This window comes from Quercus suber, unplaced genomic scaffold (genome assembly GCF_002906115.3).
Source record: "Quercus suber isolate HL8 unplaced genomic scaffold, Cork oak 2.0 scaffold_702, whole genome shotgun sequence".
NCBI lineage: Eukaryota > Viridiplantae > Streptophyta > Magnoliopsida > Fagales > Fagaceae > Quercus > Quercus suber.
In genome coordinates, this window is record NW_027070143.1 from 318,949 (window position 1) to 342,465 (window position 23,517).

The following is a 23,517-nucleotide window of genomic DNA, read 5'->3' on the forward strand; positions in this document are numbered from 1 at the left end:
ATCAAGCATTTGTTTAAATTATAAGTTTTTGTAGTTTAAAATAATATATTAATAAAATATAAGTTTATGGATCATATAGTAAATTACATCTAATTAACACCAAATTTGACACGTAAAAAACATACAATACAATGGGTTAAATTTTTAAATATGTGCAATATTAATTTTTAAAAGAATTTGTAGCTCAGCTACAATAAAGTTTGTAACAAAACTTTGTCCATAATTTATATCTATATAATATCTAATCTATATATATATTAATAGACAAAACTTAGAGAAAGTTCAATTAGAATTTGAAATTAGAATCTAATTTTGCACCATATGTCTAAATTTATATGGGGACCGCATCATAATTATCCACTTAAGTTTTTGCTATGTGTCTACTTAAGTTTTTAATCTTTGTGCCAAGTGAGTTAATGAGTGCAAAATACTAAAAATCTAATATTAATGAACTATAAATTTTTTTTTTTTTTAAAAAAAAACCAATCACATATACTCAAAAGTTAGACTATTTTGGATATACACCACTTTCAGTTTCTTTAAGACCTTCTCCTCTCTCCCCATGTACGTAAGTGTGTGTGTGTTTGTGTTAAAATACTTAATATTCTAAAAAAATCATCACACAACAAAGATCACCACATGTTCTATCTTATTAAAAATTAGAAAAAAAAATTGATCATAAGTAGTATTAAATTTAGACAAAAATTTTAATATGTGATTACTTACGTTTACTTTTAAAAAAAATAATTTGACTAAGTATTTATATTTTTATGATAAAAATTGTGTTTAATTTTAAATGTATCTATACGTATACATGTGTTACATGCTTTTTTATTTATTTATTAATAATTTGACTAATTATTTATATTTTTATAATATTTTTTTTTAATGCATCCTTACATTTGCATGGGTTACATGCTAGTATACTATAATAGCTAAAGACTTTTGTTGATTACTTAATAGTGTTGACGAGTAGATTCTGAATTAGATTTCAATTGAGGTTCAATTTTGTGTCATGTGCTAAACTTAAGATTTTTAATTTTTGTGCTGAGTTAATTATTCATTGAAAAGAATAAAGAGTCCAATATCAAATGAACCATATAAAAAAATCACTCATGCATCTAATCTTTTTTTTTTGGGTATAAATACCTATGATCTAAGCCACCTTAAGGTTGATGTCTTGTGTAGGCAACTAATAAGTTTCATTTTAGTAAAAAAAAACTATAAATATTTGTAATTGACCCGATTGTAAATTACATGCTAGTAATTTTATATAAATATACAAGAGTCAATTTGAAAATAACTTATTTAAATTTTTTATGAATACTTTTTTTTTATTTTATAAATATGATAAAATATATTTGTACTAAAAAAAAAATTGCAGTGTTTTAAAAAACTGTGCATACAACTAAAAAACTAAAAATTAAGCATAGCTCCAGCGAAACAACACCTGCAAGCTCACGATTTCATTTCAGTATTACAATAGAAACAAGTACCTACCACTCCAGATCGGTTTGATTTCTAATAAATTTTGGGAGAAAATATGGTTTCAAAAATCGGACCGGTCAAAGAACCGAAAAGAGGAGTGGTTTCCAGTTATCTAGTCCAACCAAGGTCAAACCGAAGGTCCAACTGGCGACATCATTAATTAATAAATTTAAAAATTAAATAAATGTATAATATTAATAACTTATCATATAATAATATATATATATATATATATAATATATTAAAAAGAGTTTTCAACTATTCATGCCTTATTCTAAATAAGTATAAAAAATAAATAAACATTACAAAAATGATAATTATTTATAACAATTATACCCCTTTGATCCTTTACAATATAATTGAAAATTATAGACTTAATTTTTTTTTTTTTTTGGCTGAATGAAAATTATAGATTTAATTGGACTCCCCTCAAATAAAATTTAATATGATATGATAATTTTTTTTATAGATACTTTTATACTGTAAAATAAATGGTACACAATTAGGTACTAGTGACTTATAAAGTTATAATTTAAAATTAAATATTATTTTATATTTCTTTTGAAAAAAATAGTATTTTTAGCTAGAATCACAAATTTTGCCACAATTTACTTATGTGTCAAGTTGTGAGTAGTGGAGTTGTAAATCAACCACTTTTATTCTACCATTTACAACTTACCACATAAACAAATTGTGTAAAAATTAGAGTGCAAGTACTCTTTTCCTAATATTCCATCCTCAAACATTAATATAAATTCAAAAGTAATAATATATTATATTTATATTATATATATATATATATAAAGTAAAGTCAGCAGCTGTACCACTCACGGTTTCTACTTCCCACCACTCACCTTAGTCACCTACCCTCTTAAAATAATACAACATTAATTATCAACTACTCATTTACCTCTCAAAATTATACAACATTAACGACACAAAAACTACTTCCAGTAAGTCCTCTACTGTCTTTTCTACTGTACTTGTTTTATTTTAGGTGTAAATACACTTTTAGTTCTTATATCTTGGATTTTTTTTTTTTTTTTATCTCTACATTTTAATTTTATCACTTTTAGTCTCTAAATCAATAAACGCATTTCATTTTGGTAATTTCCGTTAGCCCATTAACGAAAATTGCTTAGGTCGTAAACTGAGTGCATTGCTAACACATTAAATGCTGACATGACCAATTAAAAAAAAAAATTAATTAGCATTTTAAAAAAAATGCCATGCCCTATTAATCAATTTTATCGAAATTAAAAAAGAAAAAACAAAATTAAAATAATAAAATACATCAATTTAGATTTAATTCATTTTGAACAAGAACACAATCACATATTTAAACATCAACACAAGAACATAAAGCACAAACCCAGAACCAAACACAAAAAACACAAACTCAAATTTAAACATTAACACAAGATCACAAACACAAAAAACACAATAACAAACATAAACCAATTAAAAAGAGTAATTAAAATTTTTTCTTTTTTTTTCTTTCATTATTTTTGGAAGAACAAAGTAACATATTCTTCATGTTCTTCGGGAAAGAACATGAAGGTTGCCTAGAAAATTAAAATAATCAATATTTTCTTTTCTTTTATTACATTTTCTCAGCAAATGAACATGCAAAAATTCATTCAAAATCCCTTTCCTCTACCGAATCCTTCAACAAATCAAACCCATAAACCCAGAAAATAATAAAATCCACATGAAAAAAACAAACCTAGAAATTTAAAATAAACACAGCAGCAACCCAAAACCCAGCCCGACATTATTTTGCTCAGCGTTTTTGGTCAATCGCCTCATCGAAACCTAGAAAATACCTTGCAATCTGAAGCCCAAACAACAACAAACCCAACCAATGATCACCGATCTGACCAACCAACCAACTACTCCTACAATCTGAAACCCACATGAACAGATCAGACCACCAGTCATAGTCGGCTAGGGTGTGCCCGTCCTTGAGCTACTTCCCGGTGAAGATCAACCTTTGTTGGTCTGGTGGGATGTCCTCCTTGTCCTGGATTTTAGCCTTGACATTGTCGATGGTGTTGGAGCTCTCAACCTCCAAGGTGATGGTTCTGCCGATGAGGATCTTGACAAAGATCTGCATGCCACTACAGAGAAGGAGGACGAGGTGGAGGGTGGACTCCTTCTGGATGTTGTAGTCGGCGAGGGTGTGGCCGTCCTCGAGCTGCTTTCCGACGAAGATCAGCCTTTGCTGGTCTGGGGGAATTCCTTCCTTGTCTTGGATCTTGGCCTTGACGTTGTCGATGGTGTCTGAGCTCTCGACCTCGAGAGTGATGGTCTGAGTTAAATGTTTTTTGTTTTTTATGTTTGTTATTGTGTTATTTGTGTTTGTGATCTTGTGTTAATGTTTAAATTTGAGTTTGTGTTTTTTGTGTTTGGTTCTGGGTTTGTGCTTTATGTTCTTGTGTTGATGTTTAAATTTGTAATTGTGTTCTTGTTCAAAATGAATTAGATCTGAATTGATGTATTTTATTATTTTTAATTTTGTTTTTTCTTTTTTAATTTCATTAAAATTGATTAATAATTTTTTTTTATTTAGAAGCTGACATGGTATTTTTTAAAATGCTAATTAAAATTTTTATTTTTTTTAATTGGCCACGTCAGCATTTAATGTGCCAGCAATGTACTCAATTTGCCACCTAAACAATTTCCATTAGTGGGCTAACAGAAAGGACCAAAATGGAACGGTCAATTGATTTAGAGACTAAAAGTGAGTAAAATTAAAATGTAGGGACTAAAATGAAGAATAGTCAAAATATAGGGATTAAAAGTGCATTTACGGCTTTAGTTTATTTACTTCTTACAAAAACAATTTAGTTTAAAGCAGAGAGACTAGCCATGAGAGACAGAGATGACACGAAAGAGAGTGGTAGAGAATTTATTAGATTCCAGATATTTGAAGGATAGAGAATCTCATCTCATATCGGAGCTAGCTAAACCCAAAATTTTATCAGAAAAAGAGAGAAAAACGGTGAGTGATGGGACTGTATAACTGTAAAATTATATAGGACTTTGACTCTCTCTTTTTTTTCTTTTCTTTTTTTTTAATTGTGCGGTAGAATTTGGATTTTTGGTTTTGGATTTGGAGTAGTCTCCGAATTTGGTTATATTCGTTTCCCTCCTCTTTCGCTTTTGCCCTACGCAATTTTTTATTTGCTTCTTGTTTTGCTTTAGCCCACGCCACTGTCTATTATTTAAAAAAGAAATTATACATATGGAGTGTGCAACCAATAATAGGATATTCTTTCTAATATTCATTTTTCTAAACTTTGGATTTTGCCTGGGTTTCGGGGTAAGTTCTTTCGTACTTATCCTATGGGGTGAGTAATGTTAAGGATATTACCAAATTTATTGTTGAAAGTGTCATTAATTACCATAAATTAATTTAAACGTTTTTTTTATTAAATGCTTAAACCTATTAATTATTCTGGATTAGTACTCAACTTTTTTTTCCTTTTTTTTTAAACCAAAAAAAAGTTTAGTAAAGCCACATTGTAATACTTTAGGTTGTGTTTGTTTGGAGGTGAAATAGGAAGGATGGAAAACTTTGAAGAAAAACTAAATTTGTGTGTTGTTTGGTTGGGAGGAGGGGAAAGAAAACTTTTGTGTGGGGCTATGCATTCACTACAAAAATTTGGGTCTATAGCCGCGTTTGAAAAACGCGGCTATAGACCCCAAAAACGCGGCTACAGGCTGGAGCCGCGTTTCCTGTAGCCGCGTTTGTAAACGCGGCCTAAGTACCGCAGCTACAGGACAATGGCCGCGTTTTACAACGCGGCTATAGGTGGACCTGTAACCGCGTCTTTTGCTCTGGCACAGGAAACCGGCCCTACAAGCCTATGGCCGCGTTTTTTAAAAAACGCGGCTACAGGTCCCACTTGAGCCGCGTTTCAAAACGCGGCTACGGTGGAGTCCACAATATAAGTGGCATTCTATAAAACAATATCATCTGTATAATCCATATATTGACGATGTCATCTTTAGTATGAGAGGCATGAGTGAAAACTTCAAGCTACCTGAGTCTCATTGATTGGTCGGCTGGCTTCCAATGTACTATAACTGCACTTTTGCTACTTTTCAAGTGTTTTCAACATGCTAAGACGGAAGGGCAAATAATCAGAATGAGTCCATTTGTTTAACAGCTAGCTAAAATTTCAAATACTACAATATATAAATGAAATAAAAATACCATTTAATTACTACATCGTTAAAGCAAGATGCTCAATATGTGTGTGTATATATAATAAAATTGGAGTAAGAAGAATGAACTTGTGAATAGTTATAAAGTAATTAATCAAGATGCAGTATAAACTTTGGTATAAGAAGATGTTATCCTTTACCACGTCCAGTCATCCACACAACTATTACATTATAAAATGTTGAAAACTTATTATGAACCACTAAAAATCCCAGTACTAAATCCCCATCACATGTCTTTCATCATGATTTGTATACATATGATATGAGGTAAGATAAGGAAATTGTGAGCTTCCAACTGCACGTTGCACTGCAACCAATTGCATGCCACCATGCAATAAATATCTTTCCACAATTATTCTTTTCTACTTTTTGAGGGGATCGTAAAGGTTAAGTACTGTTTATACTAGCTAGCTAGCTGGCTGCTGGATAATAGTGGGTTTAACTATGTATATAGGAGTTGTACTTCTCTAGTGCTCAAAGTTAAGCCTACAAAAATGAAACAAATTCTCCCAGTGTAGTCTAGTGTACACCTGGGCGGACTCTAGCTAGTACAGTAACCTATATTAGATACATTTGATTTTTCAAGTAAAAGTTGTTGATAGTGAAAGGTATTGGAAGTTTATACTTTCTATATGATTGAAGACTAAATTAAGGTATTGATTATTGGAGAAAATTGGGAGATTGTAATAAATCAACAGATAAATTGAGAGGCAAATGTGGAATTGAAGCAATCATTTCAAAATTTTATAAGTTTGTAGGCTCCTTTGGGATTATGAATTTTCTTCAAGGGGATGCCAATTGCATTGGAGCTCACAAGAAAAAATTTGCATATAATGCATATTCAGTAACAAATTAGAAAAGCTAACTGCCTAAGTTATGCTTTGAAATGTCTAATTTTCTTATCATTAAAGGACGATGGTGCACCTTACCAGAGAAGAGGGATAGATGGCATATATGCAATATAGGATAATATATATATATATATATATTTTTTTTTTACTGAAGACCAAAAGTGATTTAATAAAAAAAGAATTTTAATATAGTAGTGTCTTCTAACTTATTTTAACTAACAAGTAACAAAAACTACATTGATATATATATATATATATATGATGAAAAAAAAATGTGAGCTTTTAAAAATTACATAGCAATATAAAAATGAGTCAATAAAAGATAAAATATTTTATTTTATTGTAGGCAAAACTTAGGTTGAGTAGTTTAGGTTTAGGTATAGTGCATTAAATGTAGTGAAATATTTGGTTGCATTGAACAATAGAAAACAAATGGTGTTATTATTTTCAAAGACTAACAAGATCAATTCAACTACCATTTCATTCAAGACTTGGAATTTTAAACCCTTTTTATATCTTCAATCATTATAAGAACTAATAAATAACTGAAGTTTTATTCACTGCAATATAGTCAAAAACACAATTATCAAGTCGGCCATATTTATGTAACTCAATCCAACAATCATCATTACTTGTTGAGTAGGAAGGGGAAAATATAAGCAAATGTTTATATGCATGCATATAAACCTAAGTTCTGATTATTATACTCATAAACCCGGCCTAGAGAGTTGCATGTGTATGCTTTCTCATCAGCCCTTTATTTCCGGTTCAACACTACTGTTGAATGCCATTTGGTATATAACCTTATTCTCTGAGAGTTCACATGTGAGTTAATTAATTTTTATTTTTATTTTTTTAGAGACTTAACCAAACGACAATAAGGGTACCTAGCGTGACTAATGGCAGCTTATCATTTGGAATCTTTCTGGTCATCGCTTTCCCTCTTGCATGAAATCCGCTTTGTGTCAAAGCCTATGAACCCCTCTCACATTTTTGAAAGTTAGATGCTAGGATCTTTAATTTTTGACCTATGATTAGTTTCTTTGTTTGTGATTAAAATTTTGAAATATTGGTTCCAATTAACTCAACTAATAAAGTCAACTCTCATCGTTGAATAAGAGATTTGAAATTCGAATTTCACCTACACCAAAAACTAAGTAGTATCTTAACTTGATGATAAAAAACACGCTCATTGTAGAGTAAACGCCATAAACTGAAATTCTATCGAATTCTGTCATATAATTATCATTTTTGGCAGGTAGCTATAGATGTATTGTGGCTAGCAAAATACAAGTATAAAGGATATAATAATATCCATGGTTACTTAGGGAATATGTAAGATAGATCATTTAGAATTGAAATCACTATTCTTGTTCAAACCCCCCAAAAAAAATGTTCATTTTAACAGGTAAACAATGATAGAGAGAGAAAAATGTGGGTTTCAAACTAAAGACATGAGAAATCACAAAAGATGCTATAAGTAATGCACCATCACTTGAACTCCATAAATGTGATTTTTTCCCCGTTTAGAAGTTTGTGAGAATTTTTTTTATCTATATTTTATTTTTCACTTTCTTTTAAACCTAGGCAAATACTAGTATATAGATATGTATTCAAGCTCTTAGGAAGACATTAATTTTGGCATTATAGTAGGAATTTGTTTTTGGAGAACCAAATAAAATATTTGATTATTAAGTACTTTTTTCTTTGTATATATTATATTCCTACTATATATGATAGTAGTATAGAATAGTTCTATAAAGTATAAACACAAGTCTATAATAAGTATTTTATATCCCCTGTGCACTATAAAAAATATACTTACTAAAAACTTCAATTAAGATTAACAACAATTCCCTAAAATAAAATAAAAATAAAAAAATAAAAAAAGAAAAGAAAAAAGATTAACAACAGGATTCAACATCTTTAAATTATCATTAATCAACTATCAATTAATCAAAAAAGAAAAACTTAAATGAAAAAAAGAAAAACTTAAAGAAAAACCAATCAAACCAAATTAAAAGAAAAAAAGAAAAACTTACCAGTGGCAGGGGTCTATTTTCTCCTCCTTCTCTATATCTGGATCGCAAGCATCACTGTTAAAAAATGTAAAAGGATAACACTTAACACTAAATACAATTTTCATTTTTTTTTAAGGAACCCTAAACAGTTCAATTTCATAGACCTTAATTAAGAGTAAAATATTAAAAGAAAAAGAAAAAAAACTGTTGCATTGCAATGCGAGTAACACAGGCTGTGCGTATTTATACAAAGTTCAAGAGAGAAGTAAGTAGGAATCATTTAAAAAACAGAATATTTTGTTTAAAAAGTTAAATATGGAGTTATCTGTGGCATTTGTATGAATCTCAAAGAGGAAATTAAATGTCATTTTGATAAGTTTTAAGGGAAGTTGTGTAATTTAATTTATATATTGCTTTGTTTTATTTAATTTATTTATTATTGAAGCCTTGAATATTTTTCACATATAACTAATTTATATTTGCCCAAACTCAACAACCTTTCTCTATATATCATTATCATGCATTAAGAGAATTCTCAAAGATGGCGAATCATGATTGTTAAAATTCCTATACTGGAACAACCATTGAAAATTGAAATGCTTATTTATAGTCTTAAATATGTTAGTTGGATCATCAATGCTTAGAGAAAGTAAGCAAACAATGATAAATGTGTGTGCAAGTCCAAAACTGGTGATGCAGCATAGCAAATTTGGAATAGCAAAGATAGCCTGCCAAAGCATGATAAATTGTTGCCATGACCTATCACACATGCTAATCCATACCATACATATAACTTAAATCAGACAGTATGAGAAATTAGTCACTGATTATCAGGGGGGAAAAAAAAGAGAGAGAGAGAAGAAGAAGAAAAAGAAGAGAAATCAGTCACTCCATAAATCAGACTCTTATGTACATTGTTAATAAAAAACACTACAATTTATTCATGCTTTATAAATCTATAATTTTAAAGAAATATTCACTATAAAAATATATTTGAAGAAATTAAAAGACAACAAAGAAATGAAGAATACACAGACATGTAAACTAGACTCAATACAACAATAACAAAACAAAAAGAAGAAGGAAACTTTCAATCAAAATTCTACACAAAGCAACATGTGATTGCAATAACAAGATGAGAATTTGAAAAATTGGAAGAGAAAAAGGGATACACAGGTAAGGAAAATGCAAAATTCCCACCTCTCAGACGCATATAACACTCAAAAAATGTGAAATTTCATTCAAAATCCCACATATGACTACTGAGAATTAATGTGAACAAAAACTCCAATATAAACAAATCTATTTGAAGAAATTAAAAACCAACCAAGAATTCAGACAAGTGAACCAGGTACAAAACAACAATGACTCAAAAAAAATGAAAACTTTCAAACACAATTCTACTCAAAGCAACATGTGACTACACTAAAAATATGAGAATTTGAAAAATTAGGAGAGAAGTAAGGATACCCAGATAAGCAAAATGCAAAATTTCCACCTCTCAAATACATATAACACTTAAAAATGTAAACTTTCATTCAAAATCCCACATGGGACCAATTTGCAGACCATGATACCACAACTACTGAACATTAATTTGAACAAAAATTCTAAAAACTACATGCAAAAACTAAAACTTACAAGAAATTAAAATGAACCCAGAAAAACCCAGAATTAGTTTTTTTTTTTTTTTTTTTTTAATTTAAAAAATTAAACAAGCTATGTTCCTCTACTTCTATGGTTTCCAAATTACACAATTTAAAGAGAGTGGCTAGCCCAGAATTCTTGCTCACTATTTCTTCTCTCTACAAACCCTAACTGACGCCCTGAACACGATTAAGGACTAAAATGAGGTGTTGAGGTGTTAAAGCAATCAAAGAACAAATAGTTAAAAGTCGTAATAAATTAAATTACACAACTTCCCTAAAGAACTTTCAAAGCTTTAGATCACCCCCCACCCAAAAAAAAAAAAATCTAAAATTTTACATTTAAAGCTTTACTTGATACCATAATGCGAGTCTGGCAGATCAGATGGGTACTAGGTCAATCAAACAGAGCGAGAGAGAGACAGAGAGAGAGAGAGAAGTCACCATTTCTTTCAAAAGACTATTGCCATCTTTAGTAAGCTTGATATCACCGGCTCCTCCAACAAGCCTGCAACAAAATCAGAGAGAATCAAAGAGATTTCTTAGCCCTAATTTTTGAATCCAAATCTAGAACGAAATTAATTGGGAAAATTGAACATTTAAACCCAAAATCGAAACCCTAGATCGAAAATCGAAACCGTAAACCTAAAATCTAAACCCTAAACGAAAAATGGGGACCCTAAAACACAAAGCAAATCAAAAAATTTTAAAAACTTACTTGTAATCGGCCTTGCGACAGTGTCTTCAGTGAGATTGCGAGTTGGAGAGAGAGAGTGTGTGTGTGTGTGTGTGTGTGTTACCGATCCATGAGAAGGGGATGGAGAGCGGAGGGAAGACCGGAAGGATGACGGCGATTCGGAGAGGGTGGAAGAGAGGGAAGGAGTTTGAGATCGAGTTGAGAGGAAGGGGAATCGGAGGAAGGGGATCGAGTTCAGAGGAAGGGGAATCGGAAGGGAATCGGAGGAAGGGGGATCGAGTTGAAGGAAGGGGAATTGGAGGAAGGTGGATGGAGTTGAGATTGAGTAGTCCGAGAGGTTTTTTTGAGGTCGATCGAGAGGTTAGGGTATTTTTTTCTTCTGTGGAGTTGTTGTTTTTTTTTTTTTTTTTTTTTTTTTTTTTTATACTTAATGTTGAAGCCGCGTTTAATGGTTAAACGCAGCTCTAACCATTACCTGAGCTGCGTTTGGAAAACGCAGTTCCGGACATACTTGAAAAAGAAAAAAAAAAAAAACGCAACTTCACCCTGAAAAAACGCGGCTCCAGGGAGGGCTATAGTCGGGTTTAGTAAACGCGGCTCAAAGGCTAACCTAGAGCCGCGTTTTCCAAAAACGCGGCTCGAAGTCTAGCCTGGAGCCGCGTTTTTTAAAAACCCGGCTGAAACTCCATCCTGTAGGAGCGTTTTACAAAAACGCGGCTACAAAACGTGGCTAAAAACCGCTTTTTTTGTAGTGATTTTCCATCAAGGCCCACAAAAACTTTTCTCTCCAAAATGGAGAGAAAATGTTAAGGCATGCTGTGTGACAAAAATACTCTCACTTTTTATTGCTCTCACCTACCTCTCTCACTTTCCCACGTCGTTTGACCTATCAACTTTATTGCCTCTTCATCCTTATCTCTCAGCATCTTCACAGCAACGTGAACTCCAAGTTCCTTTTTTTTTTTTTTTTTTTTTTTTTGCCTTGCCCAATTTTTAGTGTAAAGGGTCATTGTATTATTGAAAAGGTTAGTGGATAAAGTTTTTTTTTTGGAAAATGTCTTCTCAATTTACATAACAATGGTCATGTGGATAATTTTTTGTAAAGGGTCATTGTATTATTGAAAAGGCTAGCGGATAAAGTTTTTTTTCCTTTGAAAATTTCTTCCCAGTTTACGTAATAGTGGTCGTGTGGATAAGGTTTTTTGTAAAGGGTCATTGTATTATTGAAAAGGCTAGTGGATAAAGTTTTTTTTCTCTGAAAATATCTTCCCGGTTTACGTAATAATGGTCAGGTGGATAAAGTTTTTTTTTTTTTTGAAAATGACTTCCCATTAACGCACAATAAATTTTTGTTGTCCATAAATTTTAAATTATATATAATAATAAAGAAAAGTATTATAAATGTATATATATTTGTGTTAATTTTTATATTATTTAATGAGTGTAAATATATTTATTTCTTATATATCATATAACAATGACATAATAGTCAATTTATATAAACTACATTTTCCATTCCCTCCTTTTTTTCTCAAATCAAACAAAAAAGTTTTCCATCTTCTCACTTTTCTACCCCTCCAACCAAACACACATGAGAGAAAACTAAATCTTTTATATCCTGCCACTTTTCTATCCTCCCACTAATTTTCCATCATCTCACTTTTTCACTCCTCAAACCAAACAGACGCTTAGCTTTCTTGCTTACTCCTTGTATCTCAGGAAAATAGTTTCTGTATCTTAGAATATCTTTGCTCCTGCTTTCTTAATTAGTTGTTTGGACCTTCCACCCTTATATTTAGGATAAATAAATTATGCAAATCAGTTACTTAGACATTTTAACCGTTACTATGTGTTTGAGTTTCTAGTCCCCTACAAATTAGTGTGTCAAACCTTACATATCAACAGAAACTAACTGCCATGAAAGTCTAGACATCTATGTGAATTACATAAAAATTGCTTAAAATGATTAAAATTACATAATAATTTTCTTTATCACATCAGTAAGCATTATAAGAGCATCAACTCACTAGACTATTTGATGATTAAAATTAATTGAAAAATGTATGTGAATTACATAAAAATTGCTTCTCGTCACCAATAAGCGAACCAGTCCAGGTTTGTGCATCGCACATTTGGACCAGAGCTGCTCGCAAAAATCCGGACAGTTCAAGCTTGTCTCGGTCTTTCGGTTTTTAATTTTTAATTTTTTGGGTTTGGTTTGGTTTGATTCTGGACGAGACGGTCAAGATGGCGCACTATTATTGGGGACTGGATGAACGGTGAAGATGGTCTGACGTGGTTTGAGTCCCTTGGGATGCTTTGACTTCAATGGGGATGGGTTGGTGGGTTTTTTTATTTTTTTATTTTAAGAAAACGTGTGTGCTTTACTGAAAGAAAACTAGCCAATTGTCGGTTCAAAGTAAGATTCTCAGAGGACGTCATACCCCTTCAGTAAAACTAGCCAATTGTCGGTTCAAAGTAATGACATGTTTGGATGTTTAAAAAAGGAGGGGGAGTAGAGTAGAGGGAGGGAGAGTAATGCAATTACCTTATTTGGAAGTTTTTTAAAAGATGAGGGGGAGGGGTTTGGAGGAGTTTGGAGGGGTTTGGACTCCCTCTAGCCCCCCAATTTTAATTCCCCCAAATTGGAGAGATTTGGAGGGGGAGTAGAGTACATAAACTATTGACCAAGTAAATTACCTAAGTTACCCTTATTATATTAACAAAATTACACAAGGGGAAGGGCTAATTAATCTCTTCCCCCTTACTAATTTTAAAAACATCCAAATAAGGTGGAGGTGAATCATTCTCCTCTACTCTCCTCCCCACTACTCCCCTTCCCTCTACTCCCCTCTACTCTCCTCCCTCTCTAAACTTCCAAACAAGCCATAAGATTCTAAGAGGGCGTCATACCCCTTCCTAAGGGGTACGACGTCGTCTGAGAATCTTACTTTGAAGTTTGAATAGTGGTTTTGGAGGGGGTATTCGTGGAAAAGTCCAGGGGAGAATGAAAGTATTTTACTAATAGGTGCCTTCAGGGCATATATTAATTTTTATTTTTAGAAAAAAAAATTTTAAGAATTAAAAAAGTAATGATAGTTTTTTTAATTTTCGAGAAAATATTTTCATAAATAGAAAGCTTAATGTATGCTCTAAAAGCACACATTAACCGAACCCAAAATGAAGAAAAGTAACAATAGAGCTTCCGATTTTCCATCTTCCCCGGTTCTTGGACAGTGGGGCCTGCTTGCTAGCTTTTCACGTCCCCTCTATTTTAATATTAATAATTTAAAGCTCATGAATTTTATCATTTACAGGACACGTTAGTATATAGGTATATGTCTAAAATTAGGCATAGTGCATATCTTAACATGTCTAATGGAAATGGTTATTGGACACAAGTTCAACATTTTCATAAATAGGTACATTTAAATCCCTTATAAATTTAGTATAAGCGAGAGAATTATCTCTTATTCAAATATTAGAAAAATGACAATAAATCATATCTCAAACTGTGGAAGAAATATATATATATATATATAAATATAAAAACATGTTATTCCCTTCCTTTCCCTACTTTAGATCAGGAATTGTGCAAAATTAAAATGAAATCAAACAATTCAACAATTTGTTAGAGATCAAGGAATTGCTACCATTATTAATAAACTTTGCGTGAAGGGCCAAGGGGGAAGCAATTCTAGGGTTCCATGTTGCCTAAGAAAGCGCATAAAAATATGATTATAAGGAATGATACTGTGTAGAAGAGTGAAATATTCACGGAAATGAGAACTGAGCTAAAAGTATGTGAAGATTGAAGATTGAAATGTGCTAAAACATCAACAGTGCTAAAAGTAAAACATCATGTTAAAAGTATCTGAAGTGAATCAAGCTAAAACATATAAAATTGGCTATTTATATAGTATACTGCTTGAAGACTGCTAAAAGTAAAACAAACACAAATCTGAAAAGAATCCAAGAAGTGAATCAAGCTAAAACATATAAAATTGGTTATATTGGCCATTTATATAGTATAGTTCGCTAAAAGCGAATAGATGTTGACTAAAAGTGAAACAGCCACAAATCTGAAAAAAGTCCAAGAAGTGAATCTAGCTAAAACATATAAAATTGGCTATATTGGCCATTTATATAGTATAGTTCGCTAAAAGCGAATAGATGTTGACTGCTAAAAGGTGAATCAAGCTAAAACATATAAAATTGGCTATATTGGCCATTTACATAGTATAGTTCGCTAAAAGCGAATAGTTCTTGACTGCTAAAAGTAAAACATATAAAATTCGACAGTGCTAAAACATCAAGCTATTTATATAGTATAGTCCCTCAAAATCATGAAGCCACAATTCCCTCAGACAGCCACGCAGCCACAATTATCCACATCAACTCAAGCAGCCACACAGCCACAATGTCTAATATTTCCGAAGGTGATCTACAAAATCATGAAAAATACCGGTAGTGTTTTCATTTTCTTCTTCAATATCATAGTTTTATATATATTTTTTATTTTTTTATGAATTCAATATCATAGTTAATTGGCTCATAATTCCCTCAAAAACTTTTTTCTGTTCATGATTTAGTTGGTGTACTAATATATATAGTACTATTGTTTTTTTTTTTAATTGAATTGTACTAATATAGTAGTAATGTTTTTTTGTTGAGAAAAATAGTACTAATGTTTTTATTTTTATTTTTTTATAACAACTAATGTTTTGAATAGTAAGGAAGGAAAGTGGTTTTTAGGTAAATGAAAGAAAAATGCTAGGGCCATGGTGTAAAACCCCCCATTTTCGACCTTCCAATAGAGACTAGACAATCAAACCTACCCCACACACACAATCACTCCATCTTAAAACTTAATTTCTTAAAATAAAATAAAAAACCAAAGTTTCAGCTCCCAAATAGGAACCAAAACTCCAGCCACCCGATGCTGCCATCGTAGAAGGTACTAGAGTGTTAAAAAATCGTCGTTTGGTCATAAATATTAAATAGCTCACATTCACATTGATTTTTTTTTTCAATTTACAAATTTGATTGTTACTTGGATTTTATTATTATTATTATTTAATAATTGATATTCTTCTTTCATTATTAACCAGCTTCATCACAACGATCGGATTGAAAGCTGCTTTTTATGGCCTACTGAGCAGGTTTGGGTTCTTGGTTTTATCTCTCTATTCCTTTGTTTGGCATTTTTTTCAAGATGATTGGATCAATTTTTGTTTAATAATTGATTTTTTAACTTTTGTTTTCTACAAGTTGTAGCTTAAAAACTGCTATGATCGAAGCGGTGAAACTAATTTCTAAAGCTCTTTTTTACCTACTCACAAGGTTTGGGTTCTCATTCTTTTTTCAAATTTGATTGTTACTTGCCTTTTAGTTTTCTACAAGTATCAACTTAAATTCGGCAGTTAATTTATTGAAGGGATTTTTGTGTATGTGTGTGTGTGTGGAAGTTAAGTGGATTTTGATTTTCCTATGCTTGGAAGAAAAATTAGTATTTAAGCTGAAGGGTTTCTTGTTTGTGTATGTGCCAGTAATGAAGCACTCTCTTTCATTGAAGCATTTCACGCGCTTCTTGGTGACCTCACCTTGTTTCCGACTACCTTAATTGGTATACACTTTCAAGTCTTAGGCGTCTCGCCACTTCATACACATTTTGCCATCATCTTGTTTTTCTTCATGGCTGCAATCGTCCATTGCATTGCATATATGGAGATTAAACTACAACCTCAAGATGCTGGGTACCTTCCCATATTGAGGTTCATTTGTTTGGTTTCTAGAATTATTGCTATTGAGCTACTCTTCGCAATAATCGTCTCTCCCTTTTGGCTCTTCATGGTTAATTTATGCCCAATCCTGATCCTAGGGGTACTGGTCCTTTGTATCAACAAATTTATCAATGTGTTTACTACACAGCTAAGTTAATACTCAATGCAATATGTAGATTGTTTAAAAAGATTTGTCAATTACTTGATCAAATATAGGACTAGGTCCTACAGAAATTCTAGTAAGCAGATTCTTAAGCATTTTCTTCAAGGGAGCAGGAAGACAATTGATGAGGACAGAAACAACTCAAGCAAAAAAAAAAGATTAAATATACAAAGATTCAAGAATTATGGTCTAGTTTTGATATAGGACCTTCTTAGCACCTTTGGCAGGTTATTTTAGCTATTATTGGGTCTTACTATTAAGTCTTTTAGGTTGGGAAGTTGTTGGACCAGTTTTAAATAAGCTTAATAGAATAAGGGCAATTTGTTCATTTTCAAAAATTCTGGAATGGGCTGTCCTTGGCTGTACCAAAGGCCCATAAGTCTTATTTAATGTTTTGAGTCCTTTTGGTTTAGGAGTTATTGACTCTTTTATTTATTTGACTTGGTGTGTATAATGAATACAGCTCCCCAAAAAAGACCTTTTTTTTTTCTTTATTCAAATTTGTTTTTCTTCTATTTTGGTGGGTTGGGGAGGGGGGGGGGGGGGAATTCTTTTCCCAATTGTATGCAGTAGGACTATAGGACAAAATTAAAGAAATTAAAAAGAAAGAATCGCAAATGAGTTATTCATCTAGAAAAAGAAATACATTTTACGGTGGTTAATGGTTATATTAAGACACACTAAAAGAAAATGTATTTTTAGTGACGAAAAAATTTGTTACTAAAAGACCAGTTTTTCGTTACTAAGAACCTTTAGTGACGAAATTGGACTTTTAGTGACGAAATTCATTTCGTTGCTGTAGCCCCGTCGCTAAAAGTCCTAGCGACGAAAAATTTCATCACTAAAAGTCCAATTTGGTAAAAAAAAAAAAAAACTTTTAGCGATGAAAACTTTTTGTCGCTAAATGTTTTCCTCGCTAAAAACAGTATTTAGTGACGAAAAATTTCGTCACTAAAACTATTTTCGGGTACATATAGTGACAAAAATATTCGTCACTAAAACTATTTTTCAGAAAATCCATGCACATATAGTGACGAAAATTTTCATCACTAAAATCATTTCTTACAAAATTCCACTGCATTTAGTGACGAAATATTTCGTCATGAAAACAATTTTCTGTTGCCATATTTGTGACGAAAAAATTCGTCACTAAAACTTATTTTCTGTTTTTATTATTTTCATGACGTTGATATTAACCTGTAACCTGTCATTACATTATTAAAACCTCACATTTGATTAACACATTTATAAAAAATTGATCCATACATTCCACAAGTTAAAATTAAAACAAGTATCAAATTCAAACTCCTTCCATACAATAATTGTTTGCAACACATACAATAACTTAAGATGTTTTATAACAATACAAAAAATGTAGTATAATATAATTAGAACCCCCTAAAGCCAAAAGATGTCCTCATATGTCTTCAAATAATGCCAAAAGTAAATCCCCTAAAGCCACCAATAAGAAATATGCACAAATATAAAAACACTACTACATTAAAATTGTAAAGTAAAAATATTAATTATGTTATAAAAAAACATTTCTTACAATTAGTTTCAAATGATACATAAAAAATGAAGTGTTTTAACTTAAAGATAAAGTACTAACCAATAAGTGATTTAACTTGAAGATGATCCACCCCCATAGTTAAAACCTTCATCATAACCCTTGCTCCTCAAAAAATTAAGAATATTCTTTTGGATCTCATCTTGCTTAACTCGCGCCTCTTGCTCCTTAGCTCGCGCCTCTTGCTCCTTAGCTCGCTCCTCTTCGTCCCTAACTCTTGCCTCTTTGAGTTCAATTATCTCATTTTCTAATTGATGAATATACTCTGCCGAGGAACTAGATGAGGCAGTGGTTACTAGAGAAGAGGAAGGTCTCATGCCAAGTCCTTTTACAATACCGGATTTTTTTCTTAAAAACCAAGTTTGAGATTTCCTCTTGTGTAAGGGGAATTGCATTAGGATCTTAACAATGATCCTCTTGCACTTTGAGAATAGTTTCCTACCATTTGAAAGAGGAAAAAAAAAAAACAAAACAAAAACAACAATCACAACATTAATACTACATATGTAATAACTTTACAAACATGATAAGGATGTAATAATAGGGATGGAATGATACACATACATATGTCGCTTCATCGTCATGGTGTATCCACTTATTTGTGTTTGGATTAAAATGAACATCTTTGTAGACTTTTGCCAATTCAGGAACTTGACCGCCATTATTATTTGTCTAATTAATTAACATTCGAGTCTTAGTTATTTATAGTTAATTAATCACAACATGTAATATGCTAAGGTTTAAGAAAATGAAAAAACACGCACCTCCTCATCAACCCTAACAGCAAGTGCCTTTGTCCCACATCTATGTTTGCCTGAAGTTTTGCTTCTATTTTCATAATTAATTCTTGATTTTTCCTAATAAAGAACATTCAAGATATTTATTAGATCATGAATAAAACAGTATACATTTACTTCATCTAAGTATTAATCTAATCATTTGACGACATAATATAGTAAATATTGGATAATAATAATATACGCATAAATAATTTACCAGCCAGTCCTTATTGGTCCATCTTCCTTCAATGAGTCTAGTTTATTGCTCAAGTGTGACATTCTTTGCCAGGTGGCTTTTTGCATAGTCTTCACCATGAGATTGTACAAGCTTTTTATAAGTTTGATACAACTTGTTAGAGCCACTACTCAATAATCTTCCACATTTTGTATTTATTGTTTTCGTTACTAAGTTGGAATCTCCTTCAAGCTCAAACTAATCCTGTAAAATGAAGTATATATGTATTATAAAAATATTATTATATGAATTAATATACTTAGTGACAACAAAGATGAGTTAGACGTTATTAATATAAATTTACCGCGATATTTTGAAGCACCACATCTCTAGTAGCAGCATCAACACTTTTCCAATTGTTTACGTTGTAACTGGACAAATTACTTCGCACTTGTACACCAATTTGATTGACAAGCTTGCACGCATTCTTCCCAACAGGAGCATCATACTCTGCAGCTATACGTACTGGTAGTTTACCACCCTTTTCAACAAGTGCCCGTACTGCTATACCACGTGTTGTTCCACGGGTATTTCTGCTAGCAAATCCTATTTAAAAATTATCAATGTTATAAAATTATACATTTTATGTACATTAAGTATAATCTCAATAGTAAAGACAATGTGCAGTTGCAATTACGTATGTTCTGTGTAATTACCAATCGTGCTAGTTAATGCGTCAGTAGCCTCCGCACTCGAAGAACTTTGGGCGGAAGGATTTGCTTCAAGAGGTGTTTCCGTAGATTGGACCACCGAGATAGATGCCTTACCTCGTAAGCGTGTAAGTCGTCCTGGTGCCATCTGTAACTAGAAACATACATATAATGGAACAACAAAGTCATTACAAATAATAGAACAACAAAGTTATTATCTATTGTACCCTATGGAACATCTATTGTATCTTATGGATTAAAGAGTTAGATGACTCAACATCATTCTCATCGTCACCAATAGATGGTACATAATCATCATCTACCACAACACTAACTTTGCTTCTTTTCCCTGCACAATTGGACTGAGCAGAATCCTTTAGAGAAGTTGAGATGTGCTTCAATCCCAAAGCATCAATTATCTCTTGGTTTTGCCTCATTCTATCCAATCTTGCCATCTCATACCTCGATATATTATGAGTGTATTTGTCCTTTTTGGGCATTTTTTGAAACTATGTATTGACATGAAAGATAAGTACAATTGCTACTAACTTAACATTATAGTCCACACTATTATCCATATCAAGCAATTGACAAGTGCAAAATTTGAACACAATTGCTACTAACTCAACACAACAAATGACCACATTAATATCCATATGAAGTTCAAGATAAGCAGAAAACATCTCAGTAATAATTACTACTAACTTTACATATTATAGTCCACACCATCATCCATATCAAGCAATTCACAAGTGCTAAATTTGAACACAATTGCTACTAACTCAACACAACAAATGACCACATCAATATCCATATCAAGTTTAAGATAAGTACAAAACATCTCAATAACAATTGCTATGTAGATAATCATAAAACTTTAAGACAATCACATAACATTTAAGACAATTGTTATGAACTCTACATATCACAATCCATATCAAGATCAACATCAGGTATGTCATGCTCTTCATTTTGATTAGCATCTCTTGAAATTCCACCTTCAGGAATAACCTCAATTTCAACATCACCCATACAATGCTCAATAATATTGTCTTCAACATTGATAGGGACAATATCAACAATTGCTTCTTGTTGGAATGCGTCACTATCTTCTATATTATCATTGGATTCTTCGCCCTCGACTTCTGGGACATCAAACACTCCCCTATGTTAGATGCATTGCACAATTTTCCAAGGGTCACGCAATTTCATATCTTAAAGGTAGAAAACTTGTTTCGCTTGACTAGGAAGTATAATTAAAGGGTCATTTTGATACCATCGACTTGTAACATCAATGCTCGTGCAGTGTGCATCGATTTTTATTGTTCTCCTTCGACCATTGGTACCAGTATTATACCATTCACACTGGAACAAAACAACTTTATGGCGAAACATATATTCTAATTACCAAATTTTGCACACATGACCATAGAAGTCGTGCATTTCTCCCTCATGGTCCCCTTCGGTACAAATTTTAGAGCTAATTTTTATTGAAGTAAAACTGAGAAAGAACTAAAATTAGAGTATAAAATTATGACAAACTTCTTTGAGTAACTCAATTGTAAAGTTTGAGAATCAAAAACTAATTGCCATGAACGACTAGACCTCCCTAGACTCATCTTTTCAGAATAACCCGTATCAAGTTATCAACAACTGGCAGTTCAAAGTGGAAAGTGGCTTAATATAATAAGAAAAAACCCTAGCCTCATTCCTGGCATCCTTGACCCACTCCTTGACCACAAAAACCTCCTGGATGGCCTGCACAGAAACGACAGAGGAGCACGTTAAAATAAAATAAAAAAAATAAAAAAACAACAAAACGCCCTTAGTAAGGCATGTCCAGAAACTTACCAAAGTAAGGTCCCTTTTCAGGGACAAGAAGTGGTCTGGCTATCGCAGATGCTTCAACGCATCCATATTCGTCGACAACAGGAGGGGCTGCTCCAAGGCTTCAGCTAGATAATGGGCGTGCCCTTTCTGGAACTCCCTAATGCTGGAGTTCCATGGTATGGCAGATCCATCCAGCTTCACCCAAGGGTCTTAAGCGGGGTTCGAAAGGCGCACCTCGACCACTGTCTGGTCCTCCCTGCTCTCGATCAAGGAGGCCTTCCCCTTACCCTTAGTCAAATTTTGCTACTTGGGAGGAGGAACCCTATCCTTCTGAGGGACCAACTCCCCCTCCTCCTTCTCCTTCTTTCTCTTTTTCAGGCCGACAGGGGCAAAAACATTAACTGGAGGAGAAGGAAAAGGGGGAAGGGTAGCAGAGGGCTAGGACATTAAGGCATCCTTGGGGCCTGACCCTCTAGCCTTAAGGAGCTCACGCAATCCTTTCTTTTTGTCCAACGGCATCTTGTCCTCCTTTTCGAAGTTGCTATCTGGGCGCACAACGATGAGCTTGGGGGAGTGGACAATAGAAGATCTATCTAGCTCACCTTTCGAGTTCGAGATCTGGATTACAGGTCCTCCCTAATCCTCCTTATGTTCCTCAAAGTAGAATTGGTCTATCTCCACTTCAAGTGACAAGCGAGAGGATGTTGTTTCCTCTCTCGGGACCGCAGCCTCACAGGGAGCGCGATAGGCAAGTAGTTCCACGTGAACAATGTCTTCTCAAGCTAGAAATCCCGACACCGAGACATCTATCCTACACAGTCGAGGATCCCTTGCCCTAATTACATGGCCCACATCTTGGAATGTGTCCAACAAAGGCTCGAAGTTGAGGATGAGGTGGACAGCACTCAACTGTTTATCCGTGCTTACAAATACCTCGGACCTTAATACTTTGTTGAGGTCTTCAACGTTGACGAGGTTGAGGTTAGGAGCTATGTGTCTTTTATCTGCAAAAATATCCAAGAAGCAAAACCACGGTCAGAATAATGCAACCATCCATAAGAAATAAACGAAATACTAAAGGAAAGGAGAAAGTAGTAAAACTACGAAGCTAAGGCCCATGTAAAAAAGAAATGAGAGACCTAAACCTAGGGTACCCTACCTAGCTCTCCCTCCTGGACTGGGTAGTGAAAACCATCGTGCCAGTCATCCGAGACTATCAGGAAGTCATCCTTCATGCCCTTGTTGGACTTAGGGAGGCACGAGATGAGCCTGACAATGGAGGATCAAGACTTAAGGTAATACCCTGAGTCTGCGAGCAAGTGGCACTTGCACATCCACACGACGCCGTGCCAGGTGAGGTTTAAACCCATTTGCTCATTGAGAGCGTCCACGCTACCTAGGATCCTAAACAAATTAGGCGCGCATTGGTGGGGGCATAGCCTGTGGGTGATTAGGTAGTCTTTAGTCACTCTACCTATGGGAAGCGTTATTCCCTCTTTTATAAAGGCAATCATAGGAATGACGACCTCCCCTTCCCCCCTATGGGTAAGCCACTGGCGTGAGGCATAATA

The 23,517-nt window shown here is 33.0% G+C and overlaps 1 protein-coding gene across 3 annotated transcripts; it reads right to left on the reverse strand.

Moving 5' to 3' along the window:
* Window positions 1-18,174: 18,174 nt before the first annotated feature.
* LOC136064532 (uncharacterized) lies at window positions 18,175-22,947 on the reverse strand. 3 transcript variants are annotated; one of them, XM_065766398.1, is made up of 7 exons: window positions 21,968-22,947; window positions 20,123-21,874; window positions 19,771-20,012; window positions 19,449-19,670; window positions 19,217-19,309; window positions 19,017-19,124; window positions 18,175-18,890 (listed from the first exon to the last, which is right to left on the reverse strand). In XM_065766398.1, the coding sequence occupies exons 4-7, from the start codon at window positions 19,544-19,546 to the stop codon at window positions 18,506-18,508; spliced, it is 684 nt and encodes a 227-aa protein (XP_065622470.1). In that variant the 5' UTR covers window positions 19,547-19,670; window positions 19,771-20,012; window positions 20,123-21,874; window positions 21,968-22,947; the 3' UTR covers window positions 18,175-18,505. The 3 variants fall into 2 exon arrangements, with proteins under 3 accessions (XP_065622470.1, XP_065622472.1, XP_065622471.1); XM_065766399.1 differs by lacking the exon at window positions 19,017-19,124.
* Between the last annotated feature and the right edge of the window lie 570 nt (window positions 22,948-23,517).